Source organism: Serinus canaria, chromosome 5, assembly GCF_022539315.1.
Source record: "Serinus canaria isolate serCan28SL12 chromosome 5, serCan2020, whole genome shotgun sequence".
Classification (NCBI taxonomy): Eukaryota; Metazoa; Chordata; class Aves; order Passeriformes; family Fringillidae; genus Serinus; species Serinus canaria.
The window spans coordinates 18,348,238-18,375,433 of record NC_066319.1 but is presented as its reverse complement, the minus strand read 5'-3'; the positions used below and the strand labels follow the sequence as shown (position 1 = coordinate 18,375,433).

At 42.2% G+C, this 27,196-nt stretch overlaps 1 protein-coding gene across 1 annotated transcript in view; it reads right to left on the bottom strand.

The window, feature by feature from the left end:
- Positions 1 to 27,196, bottom strand: part of LRP5 (LDL receptor related protein 5) — a 134,495-nt gene that overhangs the window by 33,947 nt on the left and 73,352 nt on the right. Inside the window, exon 8 of the mRNA XM_009102172.4 lies at positions 1,129 to 1,345. Coding sequence (XP_009100420.1) covers positions 1,129 to 1,345 — 217 coding nt within the window. The remainder of the gene's footprint in view (positions 1 to 1,128; positions 1,346 to 27,196) is intronic.

Genomic DNA, 27,196 nt, shown 5'->3' with positions numbered 1-27,196 from the left:
CTCCACAAAGATTAAATTTGTTCACCGAAGACAGATAATTAATTAGCTACTTTTCACCAAGTACTCCATCTCTGTATCTCTTTGAAACCACCAGCTTTTACAAATGTTCAGCGACACAAAAGGGTGAGAAATGAGCTGGGTAATCACAGTCCTTTCCCACCTGTTTAATTTAAAGCTGAGAAGAGTCATTAGCAGAAACAGTTCCAACAAGATCACCACAATCTCACACTTATTTTTTCACGTGATGGGGATGGACTGTCTAGGGGAAAGTAAGGACCAACACATAAATGAGTGCCTCTCTCCATCTGCTGGAACCAAGGATTTAGGTATTTTAAGAATGTTACCACACACACAAAAGAAATTCTCAAAAGATCAGTCTCAACCACGGTTATTTCATTTTCCCTATTTTAGGGCATACATATTTCAGACTGATGCCATTATTCCATTGTGACTCTTCTCAGTAATTTTAACAGCTGACCAATGAATCTGTTTATTGCTACGCCCAAATTCTGGTGTTCCAGGTAGCTGGAAAATCTGTGGTGCACTGAAGCCAGGAGGTTTGTGACACTTGCTGCACAGTGCCAGCAGAGGACCTCAAACACTGGCTCCACCTTTCAGAGATGCAATGGAAGGACATGGAGATCCAGCTGCTGACACTTTGCTAAGGGCAAGTTTTAGTTGTTAAGATTTAGATACAACTGAGATGTTAAGAGTTAATATTTAAGTGCCACATTCTTTGGGGCAGCATTGTAATGGTGGCTGACTGTGTCTATACCATCCAAGAGTGAAAAGCATTCTGCTAACATCATGGGACTTTGCTCTGGAAGGAGAGAGCAGCAGGAAATAGAGCATTTCTGTGAGAATAATGATTCCTGTAGCACAGAGCAATAAAATCCTCATAAAAATTCAAAGAGTGTAGTGAAAGCTGTGGAAGATTTATGTCACTAAAAACTGGAAGCAACTTCTTTTGCAACACTGTATTTTCCCAACTTTAGAAACAATAGATGTCATTTTCCTTTCAAACCCATCAGATCACAGTTATTCTCATCACAAGTGATCAACAGCTGCTTAATGAAAGCAAGGCCATATAAGACTCCTACAGACCCATGCTATGTTGCCCATGCTTACCAAATGCCTTGGTGACACTCGTTGCCTTCAGGCCCATTAAATCTGGCAGCTGATCAATAATGATGTCTCTGCTGGCCTTTATCTTGTGAACTCTTTCAATGCTTCTTCTCTGCCAGTCAGTCCAGTAGATGTAGTCCCCCAGCAGTGTGAACCCAAATATATGTGGTAGCTTGTCTTCTAAGAGGGTTTTCCTCATCGTTCCGTCAACATTTATGACCTGTGGGATGGCCAAAAAAAAAAAAAAAAAAAAGGAAAAAATAATCTTCTCTAATGTGGGTACAATTAAAACAGCAATATCAATTGTGATTTGAATAGCTACTGCTATGCAAGTAGCTCTTGATATTCCCAGCATGTCCTTTCCATGATCTGTGATTGAGATTTTAAATAGCCTCTTCTTTGGTATTATTTGGAAATTGTTTATTCAGACTCATATTAAACCTGTACCTTGTAGGTGACCATGCTCCCTTCACTGTGCAGTGCTTCTATTGTCTTGTGAGTTAAGGATCTAACTTTTAAATTTCTAAGTGTTTGAGCAATAATTACTTTTTATTACACAGATTTATTACTCAAGTATGTGTAACTCTATTGTAGTGCAATATTAAACCATTAAATGCCTAAATTCTGGCAGTCAAAATCAACCCTCACTTTTACTACAATTTTAATACAGTTGTAAGGCTCTGTTCATATACAATAAACAGCAGAAGCATCTAAAATTAATCTTTTTAACATGACCAATGACAATTATCACATCTTTCTAAACTAGCATGGATACATTTCAGTAAGTTTATTTTAAATCCAAATAAATTTAAGAATGAAATCTCCACTTTAAAACCTTACAATACAGATTTGTGAAAACAGTATGCATTTTGATTTGATTGGCCATAAATAAAAGTAATTTCCCCAAGCTGAGCCTGTTTTGCCTATGACTGCCTATGACTGCTGAGTGATCTCTCCCTGTCCTTATCTTGGTCCACAAGCCTTTCATTGCATTTTCTTGTACGTGTGTCCTGCTGGGGAGAGGAGTGGCAGAGCTGCTTTGGTGGGCACCTGGCATCCAGCCAGGGCCAACCCAGACAAGGGACATGCACTGGATTTTCCAGCTGCCACCAGCCAAACAGCAGAGGTGACCAGTCAGCTACTGCTACAACTGTACCCACCTATGCCCTGCACAAAAATCATCCCTATAACAGCACTGAACTTGAACACAGGCTACAATGCACACCCCTGGACTCCTTCCAGACAAAAAGCCTCCTGCTGGAGACAGTTAAAAATAACACTGGCATTCCTGCAAACTAAGTTCCGAGGGAGCTTTGTATCTGCTCATCAACTTACTTGATGGAGTAGCAGAGACTGAAGATTAATATCTTTTTATTCTGTTAAGCCAAACAGAGTACATTAAAAAGAAAGAAAAAAAAGCTGCATCGGTGGTTAAAAGCCAAATGGTTCTGCAATTATGTCAGTACATCATGTCCAGGCAAACCCCAAATGCTCCCTTATTTAGAACACTATCAGTCCCACAGGCAATACTGCAGGTTCAAAAGTTCGTCACACACGCTCAGGTGCTGGAGCCAAGCTGGTGCCACACGTGGTAAACAGGACAGCATCCCCCTTACAAGAATGCATCATCAGGATGAGGATGAGCTTCCACATTTCCATCTACTTTTACAGGAATGGACAGGAGAAGTATCATTCAAACACTAGAGCTGCTGACTGGAATGTACAAGGGAAGACTGGATCCAAGGATGCAGACACATGTATTGAAGCCCATGCACGTCTGTGGATGTTGCAGACAACACCAAGCTGCTGAACTTCAGGAATCTCATGAGGTTCAACAAGGCCAAGTGCAAGATGCTGCACCTGGGTCAGGGCAAACCCTGGTGTTGACACAGGCTGGAGTATGATGGGATGGAAAGCAGCCCTGCTGAAGATGTGGGCATGCTGGTCTCCATGGATCAGCCATGTGTGCTCATGGCCCAGAAAGTCACTCACATTCTGGGCTGGATCCACAGCAGCATGGCCAGCAGTAGAGAGAGGTGATTGTCCCCCTCTGCTCTGCTCTGGGGTCCCAGTACAAGAGAGACTGAGAGCCAGTTCAGGGGAGGGCCACAAAAATCATCAGGAGGCTGCAAGACTTCTGCTAATGAAGAAAGGCTGAGGGAGTTGGTGTTACTCAGCCTGGGGAAGAGAAGAGAGATCTTACTGGTGAGACCTTACTGCAGCACTCCCAAATTATACCTTGTTCAACATATTTGGGAAAGGAGGTCCAAAATGTGGAATCAGACAGCAATAAAATGTTTAATAGCTTGTATTTTGGTTAGGAAAATGATGGAGTAAATGTTTGCTGTCTCCCTCTTGCAACCATTCCTCCCCAATACTATGGGCAGATCACCTACAAATCCAAGCAGGCTTCCCTTGGATGCAGAAAGAGCAGCTCTGACGTGGAGGATTTTCCTGTGCTGAGAGCAATCGAGCCCTCTAAGTGGTAGTTACTCCATGGCAACAAGCAGGAAATGCTAACTCTCTCCCTGAGATGAAACCGTAGTAGGAGCCAGGGCAAAGCTTGAACAGGGACGTGTCACATGCAGGGCAATACAGGTACATGTACACAGCCTTTACTTCACATTTTGCTGCCATCCACCTTCCCAGAAATACAGCTCCACTCCAGCATATCAAATGAAACCACGAGGATTCAAAGTACAAATCTACAATCAGGCCTCACCATATGGCCAAAAGCACAACTCCTGCTATTAAATCAGCACTTCCCATTTCTTCAAAGGGACTGGAATAATCCCGTAAGATCTTTACCCTCTCATTTCCAAATTCAAACATCTTCTCAACTCAGACCACTAGAAGTCTGTGGAAATAGCACATCATGTAAATATTTACCATGTTGTTCTTCTGCTGGTGATATTAGGATTGCAAGAATCTTTTTAATGTACATGTACAACATGGAGGAAAGACAAGAAAAGATAACAAAGTACCATATTAACTCATCTTTTAATATCTGACAACTAAGATCTGCTGACTGCAACAAAAAGGAAGACTTTAAGGTGCAATCCTTATAATTTAGCACAAATTGACCAGAATAGGCTTTACTCTACTCAGGGTTTTCTTTCCTTCTCTGTAAGTGATAAATGGATCTCAAAGGATAAATGAAACACTAAATGTGTTGTGCTTTACACATGAAACACTGAAAGCTCCCCTTGAACAGCGTCACACACTGAAAGCCCCTGATTAGTCTCAAGACTTCAATGACAAATGTCCTAATGAGGCCTTGCCAAGCCCAGCTAAAATCTGTTGTGGGCAAAATGAAATCAACATCAAACGCCTTAATGAACTGAATTACACAAAAAACACAAGAAGGTGGCAAGGTGTGATTTTTTTTTAGATGCTACTGCAATGTATGCAAAATGATTTTACAAATATTTCTAAATATAACACTCAAAAGCTCTTGGCTCTTTGAAGAAGATTAAAGTAAAACAATGCAATTAAATTCTACACATCAGCATGATTCATGTAGTCAAGCTGTATTTCAGGTGCATCCATGAAAAAAACAGCTATTCAGCATAGATACAGGACATCTTTTGACAGAACAACAAAGAGACCTCTAGGACCTTACCCCTCTATTTCAGTCACTAAGATAAAAGAAAATTTATTTGATTGCTAAAGACAAAGATGCAGTCAAATGGAAATCAGTTCTTGGGCTGAGCTAAATCACGATGTGGGCAGACATAGCAGGTTGGCAACAGTAAAAGGACGTGACTGGCATATCCAGGAGACTCATGTGGTGGGCTTGTAGCTCTGTGAGTCTCACAGATCTTGTGGAAAGCTGCACTTGGGCTGTGAGGGTGCCTGAGAACTGGAAGATGTTGCTCAAGGAGATTGTGCAATCTCCAGTGTTGGAGCAGTTCCAAAGTGATCTGGTCATGGCCCCGAGCACCCACCTCCAGGTGACCCTGCTTGAGCAGGGCTTGGGCCAGCTGAGCTCCAGAGGTCCCTTCCAACCTCAACCCTACTCTGAATGGCTTCTAAGGATTTTCACCAGCAGACTGGAATGGCACCTCAAGTGAACATACCCAGCCTTCTCTAGCTCAAGAAAGAACTTGTGAGACAGATCAGGTAGGTAGCATGGAAAAGAAAACAGGATGGCCATCAGGGAAAGAAAAAGACAAAGAAAAATGGAATGACATAGAAAACTCCTATGGGTAAAGAAGCCTGCCCCAAGAAGAGAAGAGTGAAGCAGCTGTGAGCAGTCTATACCACAGTCTATATTCAGCTGAGTGTATGCCATTCATTAATATTTCCAACAGCTGAAACACAGCCACCTTTCATCAATGCTTTGGGATAAAAGGGAACACTTTTTTTTTTTTTTTTAATGTCTGAAGGGGCTTAATGTCAGGCATGTATTGGCAGATACTGGCAAGCAGAGAAGGGAATAACGTTCAAGCAAACAGTACCAGAACCCATATATCAAAAGAGAAGAGATGGAAGGACAACAGACATATCTGGTCATTTTCCACGAAGATGGGCTGCCTGAGTCTCTTAGCAAGCTGTTGCCTCAAACAATTGAGTATACTCAAGAATTTGTAAAGCAGTTCCTCATGGCTGTCCATAGTTCTCTCCCCCTTGACAATATTTTGGCTACCTGGTAAAAGCTGCCTCATAAACAACACTCATCAGGTTTCTATTGCTACTACATTTCATGGATTAGTCCTACATGTACCATTGTGGCTCTTCTTTCAGACAAGTTTTGATGAGGGCATAGATTTATATCATTATTTTCTGAATTCTTACATTGTTTGGTTGGTTGCATCTCCAAACTATCACCACCCACCTGCATCCAGAGCAAGCTATGAACCCAGAGAACAAAGAGAATGAATCCCTACAATACTGTGAGTGCAACATCCCTGCTGAACTGTGAATAACCACCTGCTGTTTGCAAATACACACAGTGACCCATCACCACCCTTTTCTCTCATATTCTTTTCCTTGCTTTCAGAGACATTTCTCACTTGTCATTTTACCTTGCTGAAGACACAGCATCTCAACATACTTCTCTATGGCTACACAGATGGGCCATATTTTTACTCATAATACAAAGGCCACTGTGAGATGCTCAGCAAAGAAAATTCCAAAGAGGATCACTGAATGTCAATACTTTTTGTTTGTTTGTTTGTTTTTGTTTTTACAATCTCCCTTCAGAAGTACCTTTGCAGTCTCCTAGAGTGAATCACAGCAGTGGTTGCAAACCATCCCTGATGCCTGGCTCTCTCTGGAAGCTGTGGCGGTGGCCTGCCAGGGCTGTCAGGGCAGATGTGCCAGTCCTTAGACAGGCAAAGCAAAGTAGGTGGTGTGAAATATCAAATTATAACCATTGGTAAAAGAGCCCACACTCAAACATTTTTCTGACAGTCTTAGAAAATTCTCTATAATCCAGCAATGTCAGCTTCTTGACAGGGTAGGCTAAAACTTTGCTCCAAAGGCAACAACTCCAACATATTTTCTTTATTACTTTGTTCTGACTCATGCAAAATAAAATCTACACTTATAAATGAGTGTAAGATAGTTAAGTAGTGATTTGTTAATTACCCACAAACCAACCCAACCACCTACTAAGATGACAAATGGAACAGAATAAAAATCTACAGAACAAAAAGTGGTACTTTATAGTGATCTCCCATTTTCTCTGGGAATAATATAAACAAAACATATTCCCATCCTTGTGCTCATATAATCACCATGTGAAGCAGTTATTTATTTGCAGTGTTGATCTGTTCACATTTTCCCATAAGAAATCACCATCACACCTAGTGTGTGATGTCTCTTAGGACTTCACAACATTTTTTAGTTCCACAGAGAGCACTGTATTTTCAGACAGGCTTTCCAAAATATGAGCACATGAAACAGGCTCTAGCAGACACTGACAGATGGATGAACTCCTTGTTGGAAAGGCTGTGTTAACAAGATTGTGATTTTGAACCTGCTTATGCTTTATAAGCCTCTTCTAGGAGTAGCTAATGTTCTCCATGAGTTACATCAGCCTGACATTTCCAGAACTTTTTTCTGCTTAGAGGATACCAGAGGATTAAGGGTGCAGCTGGTCAGTTCTGTAACTCACCTCTCATAGGCAGGAACACGATCACATACTTAAAAACTACTTAAAAGGGGAAAAAGTTAAACACAAAAATAATTCATGGCAACTGGTGGCTAGCCCCTAAAGCATGCAAAAACCACTGAATTAGTATTCCAGTTTTATTTTTAGGTAGAAGCTGATTATTTAATGCACCTGAGGGAAATTTTACCTTGTGTAAATACGTTTTCATTCTCAAATTCTGACTACTGTGAGTTTAAAGGGGCATGCAATAACTCTGAAATTTAGCTAACACCCATTATGAAAACAATATGCCTTTCTAACTTCTAGATAACTAATCTGGGAAAGGTGAGGAAAAATTTAAACTTTTCACAGGAATATTTTTAAAACTTATGTATCTTAATTTTTCTCTCCTGATTTCCCATTTCTTCCAAGGGACTGGAATAACCCAGTAACATCATATTTCCATATTCAAACATTTTCTCAACTGAATAGACCACTAGAAGTCTGTGGAAATAGCACATCATGTAAATATTTACCACATTGTTCTTCTGCTGGTGATACTGGGACTGCAAGGACATCCATAATGTACATGTACAACATGGAGGAAAGGCATGAAAAGAAATACAATGAGCTTGAGATGAAAAAAAACTTGTGGCAAACTTTTGAGTCCAAAAAACCAATCAGCAATTTCAGCAGCCAACTGGAATTTCTTAAAAAGCCAAAAGGATGCCAAAAATAGCAGATACAATAGATCTTGACATAGAAAGTGGCACCAATACTGGTCAATCTTTCCAAAGGAAAAAACCTGTCTCCTGTCCAATGTCACCATGCTTAACATTACCTTGCAATGAAATATAAAGATTAATGTAGTATGTACTACTGCTATTTTAATTCTTTTTGTTTCCTTACCCCAAAATAGGTGGATTTCAGTGGTTTAAAAAAAAAAATCTTTTATGTCACAGCCAATGAGAGGTTGCTGAACAATTGATTGAGAAACACTGGTCGAGTGATGCCCCCTCCAGAGGCCTTACAATGCAGGGTTTCCTGCAGTCAGCCTCTGTCCACAGCAAACTGAGATTCAGCTGCTGGTGTTTTGTCCAGCACAGTGGGACCTCTTGCTCAGAACTCAACTTCTTAGCATTGCCCTGGAGAATCATAACACATTCTTTTTCTCAGCCTCACCACAGTGCAATTATCTGAAGTCACTTGTAGCTCTTCACACGGTGCTGTGCACCTACAGTGCTTCAAAGAGCACAGCACTGATCCCTCAGGCCCTAAGTCACCACAAGTCTCATGCACAGAAACTCCCCTGGAAGCCAAAGGTTAAACAGTAGACCCTAGATTAGCTGGTATGTCCATTTATGGCACTACACCTGGAAGAATGGATGCTTTTATCCCCATTTAACAACCTATCAGCAGAAAAAACAGGATTCAGTTTTAAAGAGGTGGAGATGGGAAATCTACATTTAAAAAAGAATTAATTAATGGCAGTATTTCCCTCCCTGAAGGGCAGCACAACTGAAAGCCTGCCTCTACAGGAGACTGTATTTACAAGAGAAGGACAATGAAACATCAGTAACTGAAAACAGTAACATTTTCACTGTTTTGGGTTGGAGGGCTTGTTTTTTCCAGGATGTTTATTTCTAAAGGAGTTCTTTCTGGAGCAGACAAGCAGCTGCTCCCATGGCAGCTCAGGATAGAGCAAGAGTGATGGAGTAGTAGATGAAACAATAAAGCATTTTGTGTGAGCCACAAACACACTCCTCCAACAGTGTATTTTAATATAGGTAAAGGGCAAAGGCAGAAATGCTGTGATCTCCCAGGCTCCCGAACTATACAGATCAATTGTTGCCCTGCCATGTCAAGGGAAAGCCCCTGAGCCTAAAAATCATTGAGATATGAGAGAGCTACTCAGGTCAATAGCATATGCACACCCAGCTTCTCCTCTTCTACAGATACCTGGTTTGGTTCACTGTTGGCGTCAGAAACTAGGACCAGATGGACTTTGGCCTCAGCCCACATAAAGCCCTTTTAAAGTTCTAACTCAGTAATTTAATAGGAAGTCCTGAAAGGAGCAAGAAGCAAAGCTTACTTAGAAAGAAAGGCTAGAAATGATCATCTGAGGAAAGTCTTTCCTACCTTCTGATAATAATCAGGAGGAGAAGAATCACCAAATTGGAATCCTCAAGGCCCCTGAGGTCAAATATGATCTTAGCAGTACTGAGGCTCTTAAAGGAAAGAGAGGGATCACAGGAGATTCACCAGCTACACCCACTGCTCCTTGCTGAGGCCTTACAAACATCTCTTCAAACAATACAACTCTCAAGTGCAGGAGGAGGGAAAGCTTGAAGTGATTCATGCCAACCCAAAACTCACAGCACACAGAGTTTGCTTCTAGACTGGACATGATATTTCTGGTTCATAACACTTTCAATAAATAAAGAAATAAGAGGTGAAAAGGCCAAGCCAATGCTGTCCAACACTCCAGGCTGTGAAGGAACTCCACCAAATATGACATCCATATGCAGCTCTGAGCACAGAGCATCCAAAGGATGCAACTTTCATCTGTTAAAGCAGCTCAAAATCACAGAATGTTAAGGGCTGGAACATAGACATAACCATGCACTTGTTCATGTCATTATCTTTATCTCTGGCATAACACTGCTGATTTTATTTTTAAAGCAGTATAAAATCACATATTCAAAATTAAACAAAACTACTTGCAGTCATGTTATCAGTCTACTTGCCAATACTTGTACAGAAAGTTTTCAATTCATCAGAAACACGTACTCAAGCTTTATTTAAAACTGATGGACCTTCTGACAACAAAAAAGCTTTAAGGAATCACTGGTAAGCTGCCTATAAGAACACACAAAGAATTCTAAAATTCTGCATGAAATTCCTGAAATCCTGAACTAAGGCTTAAAGAAAACAAACCAAAACAAATTTTTAAAAAGCAGTTCATCTCAGTAACACAGAATGAAGGCACTGCAAACTTTTTTCTCATTTCGTAAAGAATTAAAGACTATTCTCAGCTTAGAAGAAGCCAATGGCAGAAATGCAAGATGTTGCAAGGGTATTCACAGAAGTCTCCTCAGGAGTCAGATACCCAATATTAGAAATCATATTCTACTGGAAAATTAGTTTAAAGCGGTTTCTGTGAAAACAGTTACATAATCAAAGAATGTTTCCTCAAAATACTTTTGTGTAAAAAGAAAAAGGAATCTTAGGATTTTTCAGCCAAGAAAAACTGAAGCATGGTAATTGGAACAGTATTATTTCTTCTCAAGTTAGTATCTCTAGAAATGCATGTGAAGACTTCCAGCTCTCTTTGCTTGCTTCTCGAGGTGTATGTGAATACAAGAAACTGTTTCTCCTGGATCTCATTGCTACCAGTGCAACACTATTTGATTTCCAGCCTAGGAAAAAGCTCTTAAATTTGATTCTCCTCTTGCTTTGGATTAAAAACTACACAAGTCAGTGTTGTTCCACAGGTATCTAAAAGAAGTGTTAAATCTTCTTTTCCCCAGGTGAATGCCTGGCTCCACTAGAGAAAACTGAAGCCAGCAGTAAAGACTTAAGATGCTCGTTTGCTTCTCTTAACAGAGCTGAGATTATAAATTTATTACACAATAGCCCAGCAACTTCAGGATCATTTTCAGCCACTGGAAGAGACAGTTCAAGAACCTTTCCTACACACCAAACTTTGCAGCTTGTTCTCATTTCTTCCTCTGCCAGCACATGCCTTTCTGTGGCTGTACAGGCAGACAGACTAAGAATTTGAACTAAAACCTGAAACTTGTCCTGTCTTCTCTCAGATACAGTGCTGTGTGAATAAAGTCCAGGTGAAGCAAAGCAACCTAAGATTGAGCCACTCTGAAACACAAGAACAGAACATTCTTCTCCAGCACTCCAAGTTTCAGACTTCCAAAACAATTGAAAGGTGTAAACTGCTTAAAATGACAGAAATATGGTAAAGAACTACATCTATTGGTCAGTCATTCATTTATTTTTGTGGGGGCAAAGCACACTACATTTTATGAATACAGGTAGCTTGATTACCCTTGGACACAGTGTTCATGCAGAACTTGAGGCCCACAGAACACTACTTTTCCATGCAGCCTTTTCTGTGGCAAGGTCAATGACAATCTACACAGACTATCCAAATATCCTGCAGTGGGGGAGGAGCCATGCCAAGGCCCCTGCACGTGCTGGGTGCCACCCAGCTGGAAAGCAGCTTGGCAGAGAAGGATCTGGGGGTCCTGGTGGACACCAAGCTGAACATGTGCTGCAAGGAAGGTGATGGTATAATCTGGGCTGCATCAGGAGGAGTGCTGCCAGCAGGGCAAGGGAGCCAATCCTCCTCTGCTCAGCACTGCTGAGGTTTCCCCTGGAGTACTGTGTCCAGTTCCACACTCCTCAGCACAAAAGAATTTGGATGTACTGGTGTGAATACAGCAAAAGGCTACAAAGGTGATTAACATCTTTCTTATGGAAAAAAAGCTGAAGGAGATGCATCTGTTTAGCCTGGAGAAGGCTCAGGGGGAAATCTCATGGATGTGTGTAAATACCTGCAGGAAAGGAGTCAAAAATGCAGAGCCACAGCACTTCTCAGCAGGACCCAGCGGCAGCGCCCAGACTCAAACCCAGGTGACACCCTCTGAACCCATCAGGAAATACTTCCTCACTGTGAGACTGACCAAGCCACAGCACAGGTTGCCCAGGGAAGCTGTGGAGTCTCCATCCTTGGAGATACTCACAAGTTATGTGCTCTGGGCATCCAGTTCTAGGGGGCCCTGCTTGAGCGTGGGGGCTGGACGTGACCTCCAGAGGTCCCTTCCTGCATCAACCATTCTGGGATTCTGTGTGACTGCTGTTTAATGAAGCCCTTTTAAACTAAAATACAAGGAGATGAGGGCTTCCCACCTCCACTATTTGCACTCCAGCTTGTACTCTGTAAATCCCTCCAAGTTGTGGTCTCCAGCACATATGGAATCCATTGTGAACAGACAATCTGCCAGCTCTGAAAACAGCAACGCTCTTATAAAACAAGAAACTTCAACCCTGGTTTTGGCACAATTATGTTAGCAAGTCTCAAACATAACCATAAGAGGGAAAAAAAAGCTTTTTTTTTTTTTTTTTTTGCCTTTTTTTGTTTAAAATTAATATAATTAGATTAAGGAAAAAAGCTGCACTGTGGCAAATTACAGAACTTCTAACTTAGTTTCCAGATTAAAAAAAAAAGTACTTCAGAACTTAGACAGGATAAACTTAAGATTTCAGATATATTTCCAAGTGTTGTTTAAAGCTTATGAATAGTTAACAATGTAAAATTTCTGTCTGGTTTTGCTATCTAGAGGTAATTACTACTCCACAGGAGTAAAGTCTCCCACATGTAGCCTAAAGGTGCATCTTTCTAGATAGTCTTTGTAAGCATATTCTGAAGTAAAAATAGGTGACAACACACTCTGAAATCTTGTTTCTCTTCATAGCCCCACCCCTTTTCATACACTTGACAAAATATTTAATAGTGGAAGAGGAAAAGCATCTGCAGTATCATCACAGATTACAGAAGACCTTCTGTCATATCTATGTGGTTTCATTCAATTAAAAACCTCACTGGAACACATTGGAAAAATCTAAGGAATTGTTGTAGCTGGGCAAACCTGCATGCCACATGTCAGACTAGCACGAGACTTCACACCAAGGATGTCCTGGATCTAAAAGTCATTTTGACACAGTAATGAAAAAAACTTCTTGACAACAATAGACTGTTACCAAAGAGAAAAACAAATATATTTCTCACTATTACATGGGTTCAGGAAACTCTTGTGATCATAGTTTGAGACATGGGTATCAGACCCAGCCTTTGAAATATCAGGAGAAGAGACTACTAGTTAACAAATATTCCTCAGATATATTATAACCCTCCTCTTATTTATATCAATTTTAGGGAAGCACTTACATACTTTAAATTTGTTCTTCCTAGAACTTGTGGTTAATGAAAGCAAATGATTTAGCTGCCTTGTCATTGGAATTCTTGAAAAAGTATATGACTGGGGGGCAGGGAAGAGCTTCCTACCCAAAGCCATGGTTTCAGTGGCTCCCAGTGCCCTGTTCAGGGCACTTCTTATTTCCCCCAGCGTCTGCAGGCTCAGTCACCTCTTCTATGAGTACACACATGGGCAATGCAGAAGTCCTGCTCCTCTAAGAGGTCACTTTTTACAATGGAATAAACAACAAAAAAAGAAGTGTAACATCAGATTTTGGTGTTGCACTCACTGTTTTCTCTTTGCAAGCTGTACTAAATATTGGAGCACACTTTTTCGGTGCTGTGGTCAAGATGCAGTCTACCTCAACATACCACAGCTAATATTCCACTCACTCCTAGAGCCAACTTGAAAGCTCAGCAGCTCATAAAAAGGCTAGACAGTCTATTTTAGCTAGCTTCTGCCTTTTCATTTAAGAAGTCTGCTGCAAGAGCACGGCAGATACTCAGAATGAGACACTGTGCTGCATTCATAGCTCATGATAATAACCATTCCCTCCAGCCTCCCACTCAAGGGTCAAGTCAAACTCCAGAGAACAATGGCTGAGATCCAGGTCTTGAAAACATGGCACCTGCAGGGGTCTAGGTATTAAGCTGCCAGTACCAGCTAAAACATGATTGGGCTGTGGAGATTCCCCCTCTATTCTTTACCACAGACTTCTGCCAACCCTGCATGGTTTTTAAGGAATTCTCATTTAGCAACCTCAGTAATTGCCAATGGTTTTTATTTTCATTATAATCACCACCAGGTTTGCAGGCCTGCAAATGGACACAAATATTCAACTTCTTTTCTGAAGTTAGGTTGAGATTATGGTTGAAATGGCAGGACCCCACACTTGTGAAGCATTCTAGTTCTGTTCCAAAAAGGGCTCAGCATTCCTGCTTTAGCTCCAGCTCTGCTTTCAATCTCACTCCTTGCATAGCACTCCTGGCTTTATGGAAAGCACAGAATGAAAGGCTGTGTTTCAGGGATGAGACTTGCCTCATCAAAAACCTGGTCCTTGGATGTCCACCTGCACAGGTGTTTTTCTGTCTGCTCATGTTTTATTTTTATTTATAACTTGGTGAAAAGAATTAATTTCTACATACCAATTCACCAGTTTCCCTTGTGCAGTTTCTCCCACTGAGGCACTCCCAGTGCTTTTACCACTGCTGACAGAGCAATGGCAATGGGGAGCTGCAAGCCAAAAACCACCCAACAGACTTCTACTCTGACACAGACTGAAAAACCAGCACTCTTCCAACTCTGAGAGTTAACTCCAACCACCTGACTTTTGGAAAGAGGAAGCAGACTTGTGAGTTCAGAAACAAATGATCTGTGGGCAGGCACAGGGCAATGGAAACCAGGGATTTAGTTCCAGAACAGAGAAAATACCTTGCCCTGGAGCTGCTCTGTGTCCCAGTGTGTCCTTCCCCACCGAGCAGAGAATTCTCAAAGCTGTGAAGCATCAACAACCCCTGGGTAGTTCAATGCCACTGTCAGCAATGGAGATGCACATTTTTTCTTTGTGCACTTCAGGACTTAAGCACGAAGTTTTGCTGGTTTTAGACTCTATTTGAACATGGCACGTGTGGTCACTGCTCAGAAATAGCTCAGGATGGGGCCTGGAGGGTCTGCAGTGTCTGAGAGGGACCAGCAGATATGTGCTGCTTGTTTTGGGGAGAAAGGAAGCTCTTTTTGCCAGTTTACTGCACAGCACCCAGTCAGAATCTTGGGATCTGACTGTGCTCACCTTGACTGCTGAGAGTCACAAGATCTTTCTCCTCTTCATCAAGTCACTGCTGACATGACCACAACCCACATTACACCCTCAAACAGAGTAAAAAGATGAGTGAGGTATGGAGGAGCCAAAGCACAACCAGGGTGGACAGATGCAAAAGTGGTCAACAAAAATGAGCCTACTAGTCTGGTTGGGGCAGAGCAGAAAGCAGCTGGAACACAGCCAGCATTAAATATTTATTAAAAAAAAAGCAATGGAGAGCTAAATCACTAATTGCACTTGCAGTGTTAACGCTCATTTTCTCCAAGTGCCATCCCTCCTGATCCTACAAACTTCTGGAGACTCACAAACCTTCTGTTTTACTCTGTGAGGAAGAAGGAAGATGACTTCTTCCTTTGTTCCTGCTACTGGCCACCTGCAAGACTGAACTAGTCTCTTCATTTCAGTGCTTGTGTCTCTTCCTCTCCCCTTTTGTATTGTCTATTTAGCTATTTAGCTTTGGGGCTTTGTGGGTGGCTGTTTGTGTATTGTGCTAAGTTTGTGGGTTTTTTGGGGTTGTTTTTGCTGTTTTTAAAAATTTTGATGATGGGGGGATGTGTTGTAATTTTTATTTGGCATTTTACTTGTATCTTAAGCTCTTGGGAGACACTGACTGGGACAGAAACTTGGCCTAAATTGAAATATAAATGTTTAAAGTTACTCTGGGTTTCAGAGAAATTCCAAAAATCGTAACACGAATCCCTGAAAGGCTTCAAAAATAAGGGCAAAAAGCAAGCTACAAAAAGTCATTTTAAGTCCCCATTTTTAAGCAGATCTTTAGGAAGAGGTGGTACATGCATGAGCCAAACTGCCTGGGGCAACGGGACAAACCCCAGGTCTGGGTTTAGTAACACTGGAACACCCACACACTGTGCTTTCAGGCTGTGACTGGCACCAGCAATCCAAATTTTTAAAGAAAAATAAAAATTCAAAATCTTCAATTTCTCCCTATCAGGAACTGTCTCATGAAAACACTCCTCAGGTAAGGGCTGAGGAGTTTCAGGCTCTCGCTCTATGTATGCATGTGCCTATGTATCCACACAGATATAAAAAATATATATATATATTCCTCTGTGTGTGCATGTGTGTGCATGTGCGTGTTTCTAAGATGTTCTCAGAAATCCTGTTTCCTGTTGGAAGATTCAAAGACACGAATAACCCACCCATGGACAAATCAGTTTCATATTCTTTACTTCTCAAGCCAAATTTTCCTGGTGATACATAATGAGATTTTGCATTCCTTGTGCTTCATTGACTAATTAGATCAATGCAGGCTACTCCCCCTGTCCCTCCCTTTTTGTAGTAGGGACTTTCATTGCCTGTAGCTACACAAGTGTGGTTGCTTTTGCCAAATACTTGGAGATACTGCTAATGGCTTCATTTGAACTCTGCATTGCTGCATATTAGTATGGAGGAGGGTGGGTTGTGTATTTTAATCCATACTGTGATTGCTTTGATGTTGTTTGTAATGAGGAATATGGGTTTATTTATACATATCAGAGCTGTTATAGGAATTTGTGCTTCCCAAAGGATTAGATTTCCACTATCAAACAAAACACAGTGTATACTTAGAAGAAGGGGGAGGCTAACTAGAGGTCAATTTTCCACTCACAAACTACAGTGCTTAGCCTCTCTCTCAGTTCTTTCCATCCACAGATCCAAACACTTTGCACAGAAAGCTACCAGTTATCCCCACGTTGCATGCAAGAAAACGGTCAGGACAGCACCACAGCCTGCTCTAGCTCACATGGATGGTTAATGCAGCTGCAGTGAAGTCACAGGAGGCACTGCTGCCTCCAGACTGACACTGCCATGCACACATTTTTAAAAAACCATACAGGAACTACCAAAAATAAGGATGTAAGTCTTACATCCTTGGCAGATGGTGGGTAAGAGGGTAGAAGGGATGAAGTTGAAGGGAAGGGTCAGCTGAACATGTTTTTAAAAGGAATACAAAACAGAGAGTGTATGGCTCCTGTTAATCCTTATTCCAAATGCTGAGACCACTAAACTGCAGCACTAGTATTTTCTCCCTTCAGAAGCTCAAAGTTAATGTACAAATTATTGCAATTATTTAAGCTTGAAATTAGGCATTTATGCCAGAGGCAAAAATGAAACTGCATTTCCACAATACAGAAAAATGATAGCTCAGTGCTAGTCACCAGGGTCAAGTACTTCGTACCCCAGATAGAGACAACTGTTCTGGAAAATAAAAACAAACTCACCTCTAAATGAAGTTTCTGACACAGCTCACTGCCATGTAAATTTAAGCATAACTGTGCACCAGGTCTTGCTGTACAAAAGCCTGGAAAATAAACCTGTCTTGCTAAACTGAGTTTTGCTTCCCAGCTGCAGATTCCTCTTAGTGTCATTGAACCATTTACTTTTAACATGAGGATCTTTTAAAGTTACTCCATTTACAAGGGGAGAAGACCTTTTCAGAAGACTCTGTGGACTCTCTAGAACTTCCTTTTCAGAGCAGATCTGCGTGGGGTATAGCTTTGTCTCTTCATATTAATTCAATACTAAGTTTTTACCAGTTTAGTTACTTAAAATATTCTGGTGGAAAGAAGCTATGGGGAGAGAGAGCAGTGGTGTGACAACACTCCAGATCTGGTAGCAAAGGCACTTTTACTGACCTCTCAGCACCCACAGTCAGATACACTGCAGAACTACGGGAGGAAGAGGGCTCACAGACAATGCCTGGAGAGCCTGGATGCCCCTGGGTGCCAGAACTGTGCTCTGCACTCATGGCTGTGTGAGAAAGCCTTCTCCTCCACCCAGTGAGCAGCACATTCTAATCACTCACAAAAAAGCTCCTGCCATTGCTCCTTTATTTAGGGATTGCAAACACCACCTGAACAAAACCTCAGCGCACTGCTGGCTGACTGGGCTCATCTGCATCCTTCTCCCACCACCCAAGTGACCATGGTGAAGTGGCACAGAGCCTCTCTGGAGCAGAGGGTAAGGACAGACAGACACCCCCCAGTCCTGTGTGCCTGGCACTGCCCCAGCTGAACACATTAAACACATTTTACCTGCTACAGAAAATGGCTCAAGGCCATGTCTGAGCCTGAGCTCCCAGCTCACTGGCAGCAAGGATGACAAGCCAGGTCACAGGGATGCACAGAGAACCCTGTGTGTCAGCAGAGGTCCAGACTCATGGAGAACCTCTTCCCCTGGATTTATTAAACGTGGCTGAAAGCAAGAGAGAGCACCAAAACAGACCAAAATAATGCAATTTTTACCCCCAGATACCAAGTTGGCTTAAAAGAACAGCATTTTTAACAAGCATCCCACACATCTATTGGAAATGTTTGGGGGTTTGAGCACGAGGACATGGGAGGAGGCAGCCACTGTGACTACAAAAATATCAGTTTCCTGTTTAAATCTGAGGCTGTATTTAGACTTGATGGCTTATCGTCTGAGAAGTTTCTCTGGATATAGGGAAGGTTGGTTTGTTTGTTTATATTAAGGATAACACAGTTTCCTGACTTGGATCACAGTGTTTATATTTGCCAATTTCATGTCAATTGTGAGTTTAAAAAAAAAAAAAAATCAAGTAATTTGCTCAAAGACTGCCTGTGGTGAATTGGATGTACTGTGTTCAGTACATCCAATCCCAATTCTCTTCATAAAAGAGTTGGCCATTTCCACACAAAAAATATTTCAAGTTTTGGAAATGCTTGGACTATGCAGCTGTTATGTAGCAAACTATTAGATACTTAGAGGAAATTCCTCTCAAAAAGGAAGCTGAAAGCTGGTTTGATCATAGATAGGAGACTTCCTGTGAACCTCCACTGCTTGTATCTTAATGCTTATGTCAGAGCTCCAACTCTATACTCAACACATGAAACTCTTTTTTATATCCTGACTGTGAACAGCTGGCACTGCCTACTCCACTGGTTCTCTAAGGAGATGTCAAAAGAAGCTGCAACATGGGCACAAAAGTAATTGCAAAAAGCTAGGGTGGAAACTTGAACCCATTTATTTGGAAAGACACCAGGGTGAGAAGTTGACAAGCGAGATGCTTTTGGCTTGTCTAGTGCTCAGCTCTCCAAAGCAGAAGACATCTGAGAACTTACTGAAATGAATTTCATTTCACTCTTTGCTGGGGTCTCTAATGGAAAAGCTCGAGTCAATTTACTTTAAATCACCAAGGCTGAAAAAGACAGTGGTCCTCAAGTTGATTCACCAATGGATTTGTGGCTCAAGAACTCAAAGACAAGCAAGGACCTGGATGTTATTGGAATAAACTGTTGGAGTCTCATGTGCTGACACAAACCTGTCAGATGCTAACAGCATACAGATGCAAAGGGCCTCCTCATCCTCTTGTATAAATGCTTGTTTTGGCACAGAAAAATGTGCATTTGTACCAAGTTTAATCTGGAGAAAAAGAAATTAACTCATAGTATGAGTATCCCATTCCACTTTGGAGATAAGACATGTTTAAGAAGTCTGTCTGCTGCTCCATCACTAAATGATTTGTGTTTTATTATCAATCTACAGCAGCAAATTATCTTTGACCTCAGCTATCTTACTCCTCCCAAGCCTGACTGTCAATCTTTAATCTTTTCAGAATAATTTGTTATGTGTTTTCAACTTCTTTGTCAAGATGGGATATCCACCAACAAAACCAACTCAAACTTTGCACTGACAAAGCTGTCCTGTGCTGCTGGGTGCTTTATTACAATCACAAATCCAAACTTTCAAAAGCCAGGAAATAGATGAAGAAGGCACAGACTGCCATGACATTAATGTGTTCTTAAAAATGGTAACAGCCAGTACTGATTTTTATACATTGTAGCACAATCAACAGGTAACTGAAAACCATGAAAATGAAGGGAAGGAAAAAAAAAGGACAGCTGTCTTGTAGATCTCAGAAGTAGAAGAGAACAAAAACCATGGATGAGAAGTTCTTGGCCACACAGGGTGACATCAGGAGCACTGGTTCTGTGGAACACATGGGATTCCTCCTCCCTGTGGACTGTCTCCACAGGGAGAACAAACAGGTGACAGACAAGGCAGAACTGTCCCAAGGGTGTTATGGTCACACCAAAACAAAACCTTGCCCATGCATAAGCACCATACAAAGCCCACAGAGCCACATTCCATAATGGCATGACTACAAAAAGGAGAACACAAGTTGCTTTTCTTGCCCATAGGGCCATGCCAGAAGCAAAAGGCAAATGCTTCTACTGAGAACAATTTTGACATTTGGTCTGCTGCTGGATCCTGTAAGGTGGATTGACAAGATCAGAAGATTAAAAGCATAAGTCAAATCATACAGAAGAGCAGAGGCCAAAGGAGAGGCTGTGGCACTCTACAAAGACGCCTTAAATCTCATCTGCTGGCAACAGTAAGTTTGCATTTATGTAGCATTTCATAAACCTTAAATAAGTAAGGTTTAACAAGCTGGAAAACACTCACCTTCTTCCAGCACAGGGGCACAAGATGCTGAAACACTCAGCCAAAGGTCTTGCAGCAAGTCAGTACAAGTACCACCTACTTTTGTCCCCTGGGGATCTACTTTATGCTGAAAGATTTCCCCAGTGCAGCCCTGCCAGAAACACCCACCAGCAGAGGAACATCTCACGCTGAAGGAAAGAGGAGCAATGGTGCTCTCAGGGTAACACAAGTGCTCTGAGCAAATGACCTTCCTGGCCCTTGCACAGGCTGAGGGACACAACTTCTTCCACACTCCTAACCTGCCCAGCTCCTAGACCCGGCCCAAGACCCAAATCTGACCATCTCCCAGCAGTTCACTTCATGTCTCAATTCAATAATCCGTGAAGTTAAGCAGGGAACATCACTACTTCACAAGAGCTTGAACTTCACAAGAGCTCTACAGCTTTGTAGAACTGGGTGGTACAAACTTTAATCCTTCTCTAAATAGGAAGCACTTATGTTTCACTGCCTCACAAGATGCTCTCGAAAGTTGCTGCAAAAAAAGTCTCTCCCTAGGGGAACAAATCCAAGGCTGGACCTTATTAAACCTCTGCTAAACACAACCAGCCTGCAAGAAAAAAACAACAAAACCAAACCCCAAACCCAGGAGTCTTGCAATTACTCCTGTGGGAGAATCCTCAGAAAGTTCTGGTTCTGACCTCTGCCACCTCCAAGATTCCCCAGGGCATTTGGCATTAATCACTAAGGTAATGTCACACCTTAGGCTGGTCTTTCTATTTTTAAGTAGGAATCCAGCAGGGCCATGTCATTTCTTGTACTTTTCTTCTAGTTTGGACTAGCAGAAATTTCCAAAGAACAGCACAGCCTTCAAGAGTAACTTCCAATCCAAGCATAAATTCACAGGCACAAGATTTCCCAGCTGCAGTGGTTTCTACACAAGCTGTCCAGACAGTGACAAGCTGCTGTTGAAGATTTGCTTAAGTTGACGTTATTTTTGTGAGAGCTGTGCAAACAAACCCAAACAATTCTCTTTTTAATGCTCATGACAAATATTTCATTTGCATTTTATCAAAGACACATTTTTATGCTTTCAGTCCAGGTCCTACTTCATGTTGCTACATGCAGGGAGTACTGGCTCTACATTCAGCTGCTGGTTGCAGCTTCTCTTTAAACCATTTTTACCGATTTGATTTAATAATATGGCATCCATTAATAATCTGGTCTGACAACAGACTTGGGTAGTTCTATTATTCCCAGTGAGGATGAACCTGCACCAGAAACTCGGGTGTTCAGAAAGGGTTATACAGTCAGAACAAGGTATATGTAATTTGAGCAAGGTATGTGTAGATTATCCTATGCTGCCTTATGACAAGACCAGTTACCAGTGGAAAGCACAGAACTGCTTTTCAAAAGAGAAACACAACTGCTTTCCCTTCCAACCAAAAAACCTGACACCTGCCAAATCACCAATTCATCCAGTGGTTCACAAATGTCCCTCTCAACACCATTTAAGAACATGGGGTCCAGGTAAATTCATACACTGCTGCACACTGAGGTCCCTCTAGTGGCACTGAATGTCACCCACCCACGTGCCACGGGCAACGTGGATGACACCTACACTGCCACAGAGATGCACAGCTGCCACTTCTATACTGTGCTGACAGGGACAGGACCACCCACCAGGGAGGACAGCAAATGACAGGGAATACTCCTTCCTAAGCCCAGATCCTTCTGAGTCTGCACACACATACAAGGCCCATCGAGTACCCCCTAAGAAAGGATTTTCTGTATCACCTCGGACAACAGTGCCTTGCCTCCAGATGTGGCCAAGGTGAACAGGTCTTCTTGGTCACACACGAGGCACAGAACCCTCCTGACTCCTACAGGAACACAGCTGGAGCCATGGGAGCTAACAATACTGCTACCTCACAGATCTTCAGACTGAAGAAAAGGACAGCAAAGACAAAACCAAAGGAACACAAAGGGATTCAGTAAAAACAGTGTTAAAATAAAAGAAACATCTTTATTCATATCTTACCTCACTGGAAAAGGCAATTACATCACTTTTCTTGTTCACAGGTAGCAGAGAATTTGGTTGAGATAAACAGCCATGGTTTCTGGGTTAAGAAACACTCACAGCTGAGAGCAGAGAGGACCAGAAGGTCAATTAGAGGACTGACCATCCACATGGTTTGAGCACAGTTGGTTAAACCCTTCTGTCATGGTTTAAGCCTGGCACAATACCAGTGCCCCCATGAGAACACCTACTTCCCTGGCACCTACTGTGAGATATGATCAGAGACAGAGCAAAGCAGGCTCCAACTTAAGGTTAAAAAGAAAAAAAAAAAGCATTTATTAACCTACAACTACAAAGGAAGACACACAAAACACAATAGAACATAAGATGAAAACCTTCCAAAATTCTTCCTCCTCCCCCCACCAAATTTCCAATTTCATTGCCACCCTTCAGACAATCGATTCTCAGTCTCTTGAGGAGAGAGAAGTCCCTCTTGCGCCACACGCCTTCCATGTCCAGTGCTCTCACCACTGCACATGGATCAGAGCTGCTTCTGGGGTTTTTCATTTTAAGGATACTTTGACCAGTTCCAAAGGGAGCACAGTCCTTCTCTTTTTGGGACACCTGTCCCCCCCAAATTTCACCCCCTGGGGCCGAGGGGTCTCTTGAACAGAGATCGTCTTCTTCTCTTCTTCGAGACGGAGGGCACCACCACACCCTCCTCACCCGTCGTCTCTGTTCACTCCTCCACATCACTGCACTCTCTTGGCTCTGAGCCATCGCCTCCCCCTAGAACGCAGTCTCTGTGGCACAGAAACACCCGTGGTTCTGCTGTGGCTACACAAGAAAAGTCCAGCCCAAAGCCACTTCATCATCTCCTCCCACCTAGAATTTTCCTCAACATCTTCTCAATCTCAGCATCTTCTAAATCTCATCAACTTCAGGAGGACTCAGCTTTTGCAAGGTTCTCATCTTCCTCAAAGGGGTTAAAAGTCCCGAGCTCTCTCTCTCTGCCGGTTTACTTCGTCAACTCCCACGCCTGTCTGCCCTGCTGGGCACCCCCCCCTTCTCCTTCACGCCGGGCCATTATCACAGGCACCACAGGCACCGGCTCTGTCTCTCTCTCCCTCGCAGGGGGGGGTGGGGGAATGGAGGACGGCTGCCCGAAGCCCTTGCAATGTTCTCCTCCACCCTTGGGCCCAGGCCTGTCCTACCTCTCTCTCTGGCCACATGGCTCCCCTCCCCCCCTGCCCAGCCAAAGGAGCTGGGCAGGGGGGTCTACTCACTCTCCAGCGGGACTCCAAGAGGAAGTTCCCCTGGGAGATCACAGCTTTTAACCCCTGTGTTCTCAGAGGCGTATCCTGCCCTCAGTGGACAAACCAGGTGCCAATATTAAATCTGAACACTGATTGGATTGCCCACACCATCACAAAAAACTTCATTTCCTTTCAAACCACGACACCTTCTAACTGCTAAGGGAAGCAAGACCTGAAACCAAACCAGACCTTTCATCACAAACATTGGTGAAATTGAGGCACGGAGTTTGTCAGTTCTGATTATCTGATAAAACAAAGATCCACTCTGAGATGTTCTCAAGAGGCATGGGGTTTGAGTGGGGACTTTGCCTGTTAACTGTGTAAACTGCTGGGGCCTTTAAGAGATGGACAGGCCACAGGAATGGAAGGTGACAGCAGGGCAGCTGGGCCCCAACCTCACTGCCTGAACCAGCCTGGTAAGGAGGAACCCCAGGGAGGAGGAACAAAAGCCAGTTCTACTCTCCTAGAGACAGATCTCACCTGACTTCTCTCCAAGGACACAGCTCCTGTGACAAGGGCCTCTCCAGTGCTTCACCTGCTAGGTGACAGCATTGGGGTTTTCAAAATAAGACTAAAATATTAAAATATTTGACAAAAAGGAGGCCAGTTTTACATTAGAGGCAACTACCTAGGTTCTAATGATGTCCTTCCTGGAAAGTTTCATCATCCCTTAAATCTGCCAAAAAAGTTTGATATTTTAACAAGGAATAAAACGAGATCCATAACTAGGGAAAAAATGCACTCTGTCCTTGCCACCCATTTTACAAATCATGATGTTCTACTCTTAAACACATAAAATAATCTTACCAATAAATTTAAGAACACACGATCCAAAATTTCATATAACCATGAACTAGTGGGCAACCTAATTAAAAATAAACCAATGCAATATTTAATCTAAGAAAAAATGCATGATTTTTTAACCTGGAAAGTAACTTTAAGTCAAGTGAAGAACTCAAAGGCAACTTAGATGAGTAACTGGCAAAGTATAACCTGAGCAGTCACTTGTCTTTCTAAACTAAGAGCTCTGCTCAAGGGAATTTATAAAGGTAAAATAACAATGATGAAATTATAAGGATCATGATGTCCCAACAGTTGGAATCAAGAGAAGGAAACTACCAACTTGACTATATTTCTCTGCAAAGTTTTTCATTTGTTCAGCTATGAAAAAGCTCAACTGACATTGACCATCAGTTTTAAGCTAAGAAATTTAGTTTAGAAAACTACAAAGAAATTAAAAATTGGAGAATCTCTTATCTCCTTAGTCTGGTTGGCAACTGCTTCAAAACTGCTTTCCTGGTCTCACTGAGGAGCACACTTCTTTTTCTGCTTTTCCTCTCTTCTACTAGAAATGTGAACAGCTCTGACATACTGCTCCCCTTATTTCCTGTCGGCTGTTGCTCTCATTTTTACATTAGCACTAATGCAAAAACCACTGAAAACCATGCACAGGCTGGGCTTTAAAAAAACAAGGTATTTGTCAACCTTTTAATTCCCCTGTTAAACAAAGGAAGAGAAAAACCACTCACACAACTAGGTTTCCATAAGTAATGGAAAGAGCAATGCAAAGAATCTATAGACCCATTCTTTAAAAACTATGAACAGAGAAAAGAAGACTGTGGAAAAGGCTGCCCTTGCTAGTTTTTGAAAGTAGAAAAAAATGTGAAACAAAAGGTCTGAGGAGAAAATAAGAAGCAGCTTTCAAAATAACACCACACAAAACACCACTGTGTTAGGAGAAAAAAAAGGGGAAAGGGTGGAAGAAAAAAGGAGAGGAGTAAAAGGAAAAAAAAAAAGGGGGGGGGAAGAAAAAAGGGGTGAAAAAAAGAGAAAAAGCCAATCCAACAGATTGAGTGCTAGGATCTTTAACACTGCCAACTCACAAACCTGTCAAACATTTGCCTCCCATCTACTATGTGTCTTTCTTCAATACTACAGTCTTTCTGAAAAGGGGAGGCAGAAGAAAAATGATTGCACTACATTTACATAACTGCACAACACGGGAGATTTATCAGCATTTTATCACAGCCAAATCAGCCAAACAAATTGTCTGCAGAACTGCAACAGTAACCTACTGCAGCTCCTACCATCGGCAACATCACAAGTGTGTGGGGAGAATCAAATCTTTTATTATAAAAATCAATCACAATTCCCATTCTGTTCCTCGATCCCTTAAAAAAAAAAAAAAAGCCACAAAAACCTGAGTGCTGCTAATTTAGCCTTCCCACTAAAGAATGAATACCAGATAAAAAGGGAGCCGACAGCTGGCCCAGAGCCAAAAAGAAGGCTTTCAGGCACAAAAATTGCCCAGAACAATGTTCTGCACTCAGAATTTTTTTACATGCAACTCTGTACAGACATGACAGGCATATCTGGCAACATGGCTAAGAATATACATTTATGATGGAGTACACTGCCTTCTAAAAGGAGAAATAAATTAGAGATTAACGCCTTTTATGCAAGCTGCAAGGAGAAGAATTCCTGGAGCAATTCAATTCAGCCCAAGGAACAAGGCTTCTTTCAAAAAGTCACCCTTTAACTGGGAAGGGCGCTTCTTTGCAGGGAGTCTGAACTGAGAAATACGCAGCTCCTTGCTTTCTATTTATAGTCATTCAGGCAGTGAATAGCCTCATTCCAAATGCCACAAGGCATACTCACAACCTTTTATTCCAGAGACCTGATTTGTGTTTCATTTCAAAAAGTCCAGCCTGATGGGGGGGGGGGGGGGGGGGGGAAACCCACAGGAAAGAAAAAAACAGAGGGAGGGAGAAAAACGGGACACATCTTGCAACAGAAACACTTTTTCCCCCCAACTTTTCCTTTCTGAAGCTAGTGCTGGAGAGTGTGAAAAAGAGGGTGGGTTTTTATTTAGAAACTTCCCTATGGGAAGGGAAAGAAAGTGGGAGCTTTGGAAGTGGATGCATTTTTTCCTCATTTAACACTGAATGCCAGTAGCCCTGCAATTTAAGCAAGTCTGGGGGAAGGAGAAAAAGGAGTGAGGGGTGAAAGCATTTCAATTACTTGGCTTTGAAGGACCCTTCTGAATGAGAAAGAGACAGAAAACACTTGTCAAATGCAAGTTCAAGTGAAAGCCACTTCTGCCAATGAAGTGTGCAGATGGCTGTGGGGGTTCCTCTGAACCCTAACTGGGCCTCTATTATGTCTTTATTGCTCACAAAAAGGCCAGGGTCACCTCCAGTTTAGAATAAGTTAGCATCCTTTCCCACAGAATGACTCTGGTCAATCAAGCCAAGCAAAGGAAGTCTTCCTTTGAGTGACTGCTATCCCATCAGCACACTGAAGAATTTTTAGAAAGGATAAATAGACACAAAAAGCTTTGGTCTCATCCACACTACCGACATTTATCAGAAAAAGTTCCCACCACTGCAGGCAAGCTTGGGAGAACCAGGGCAGGCTGCTGCT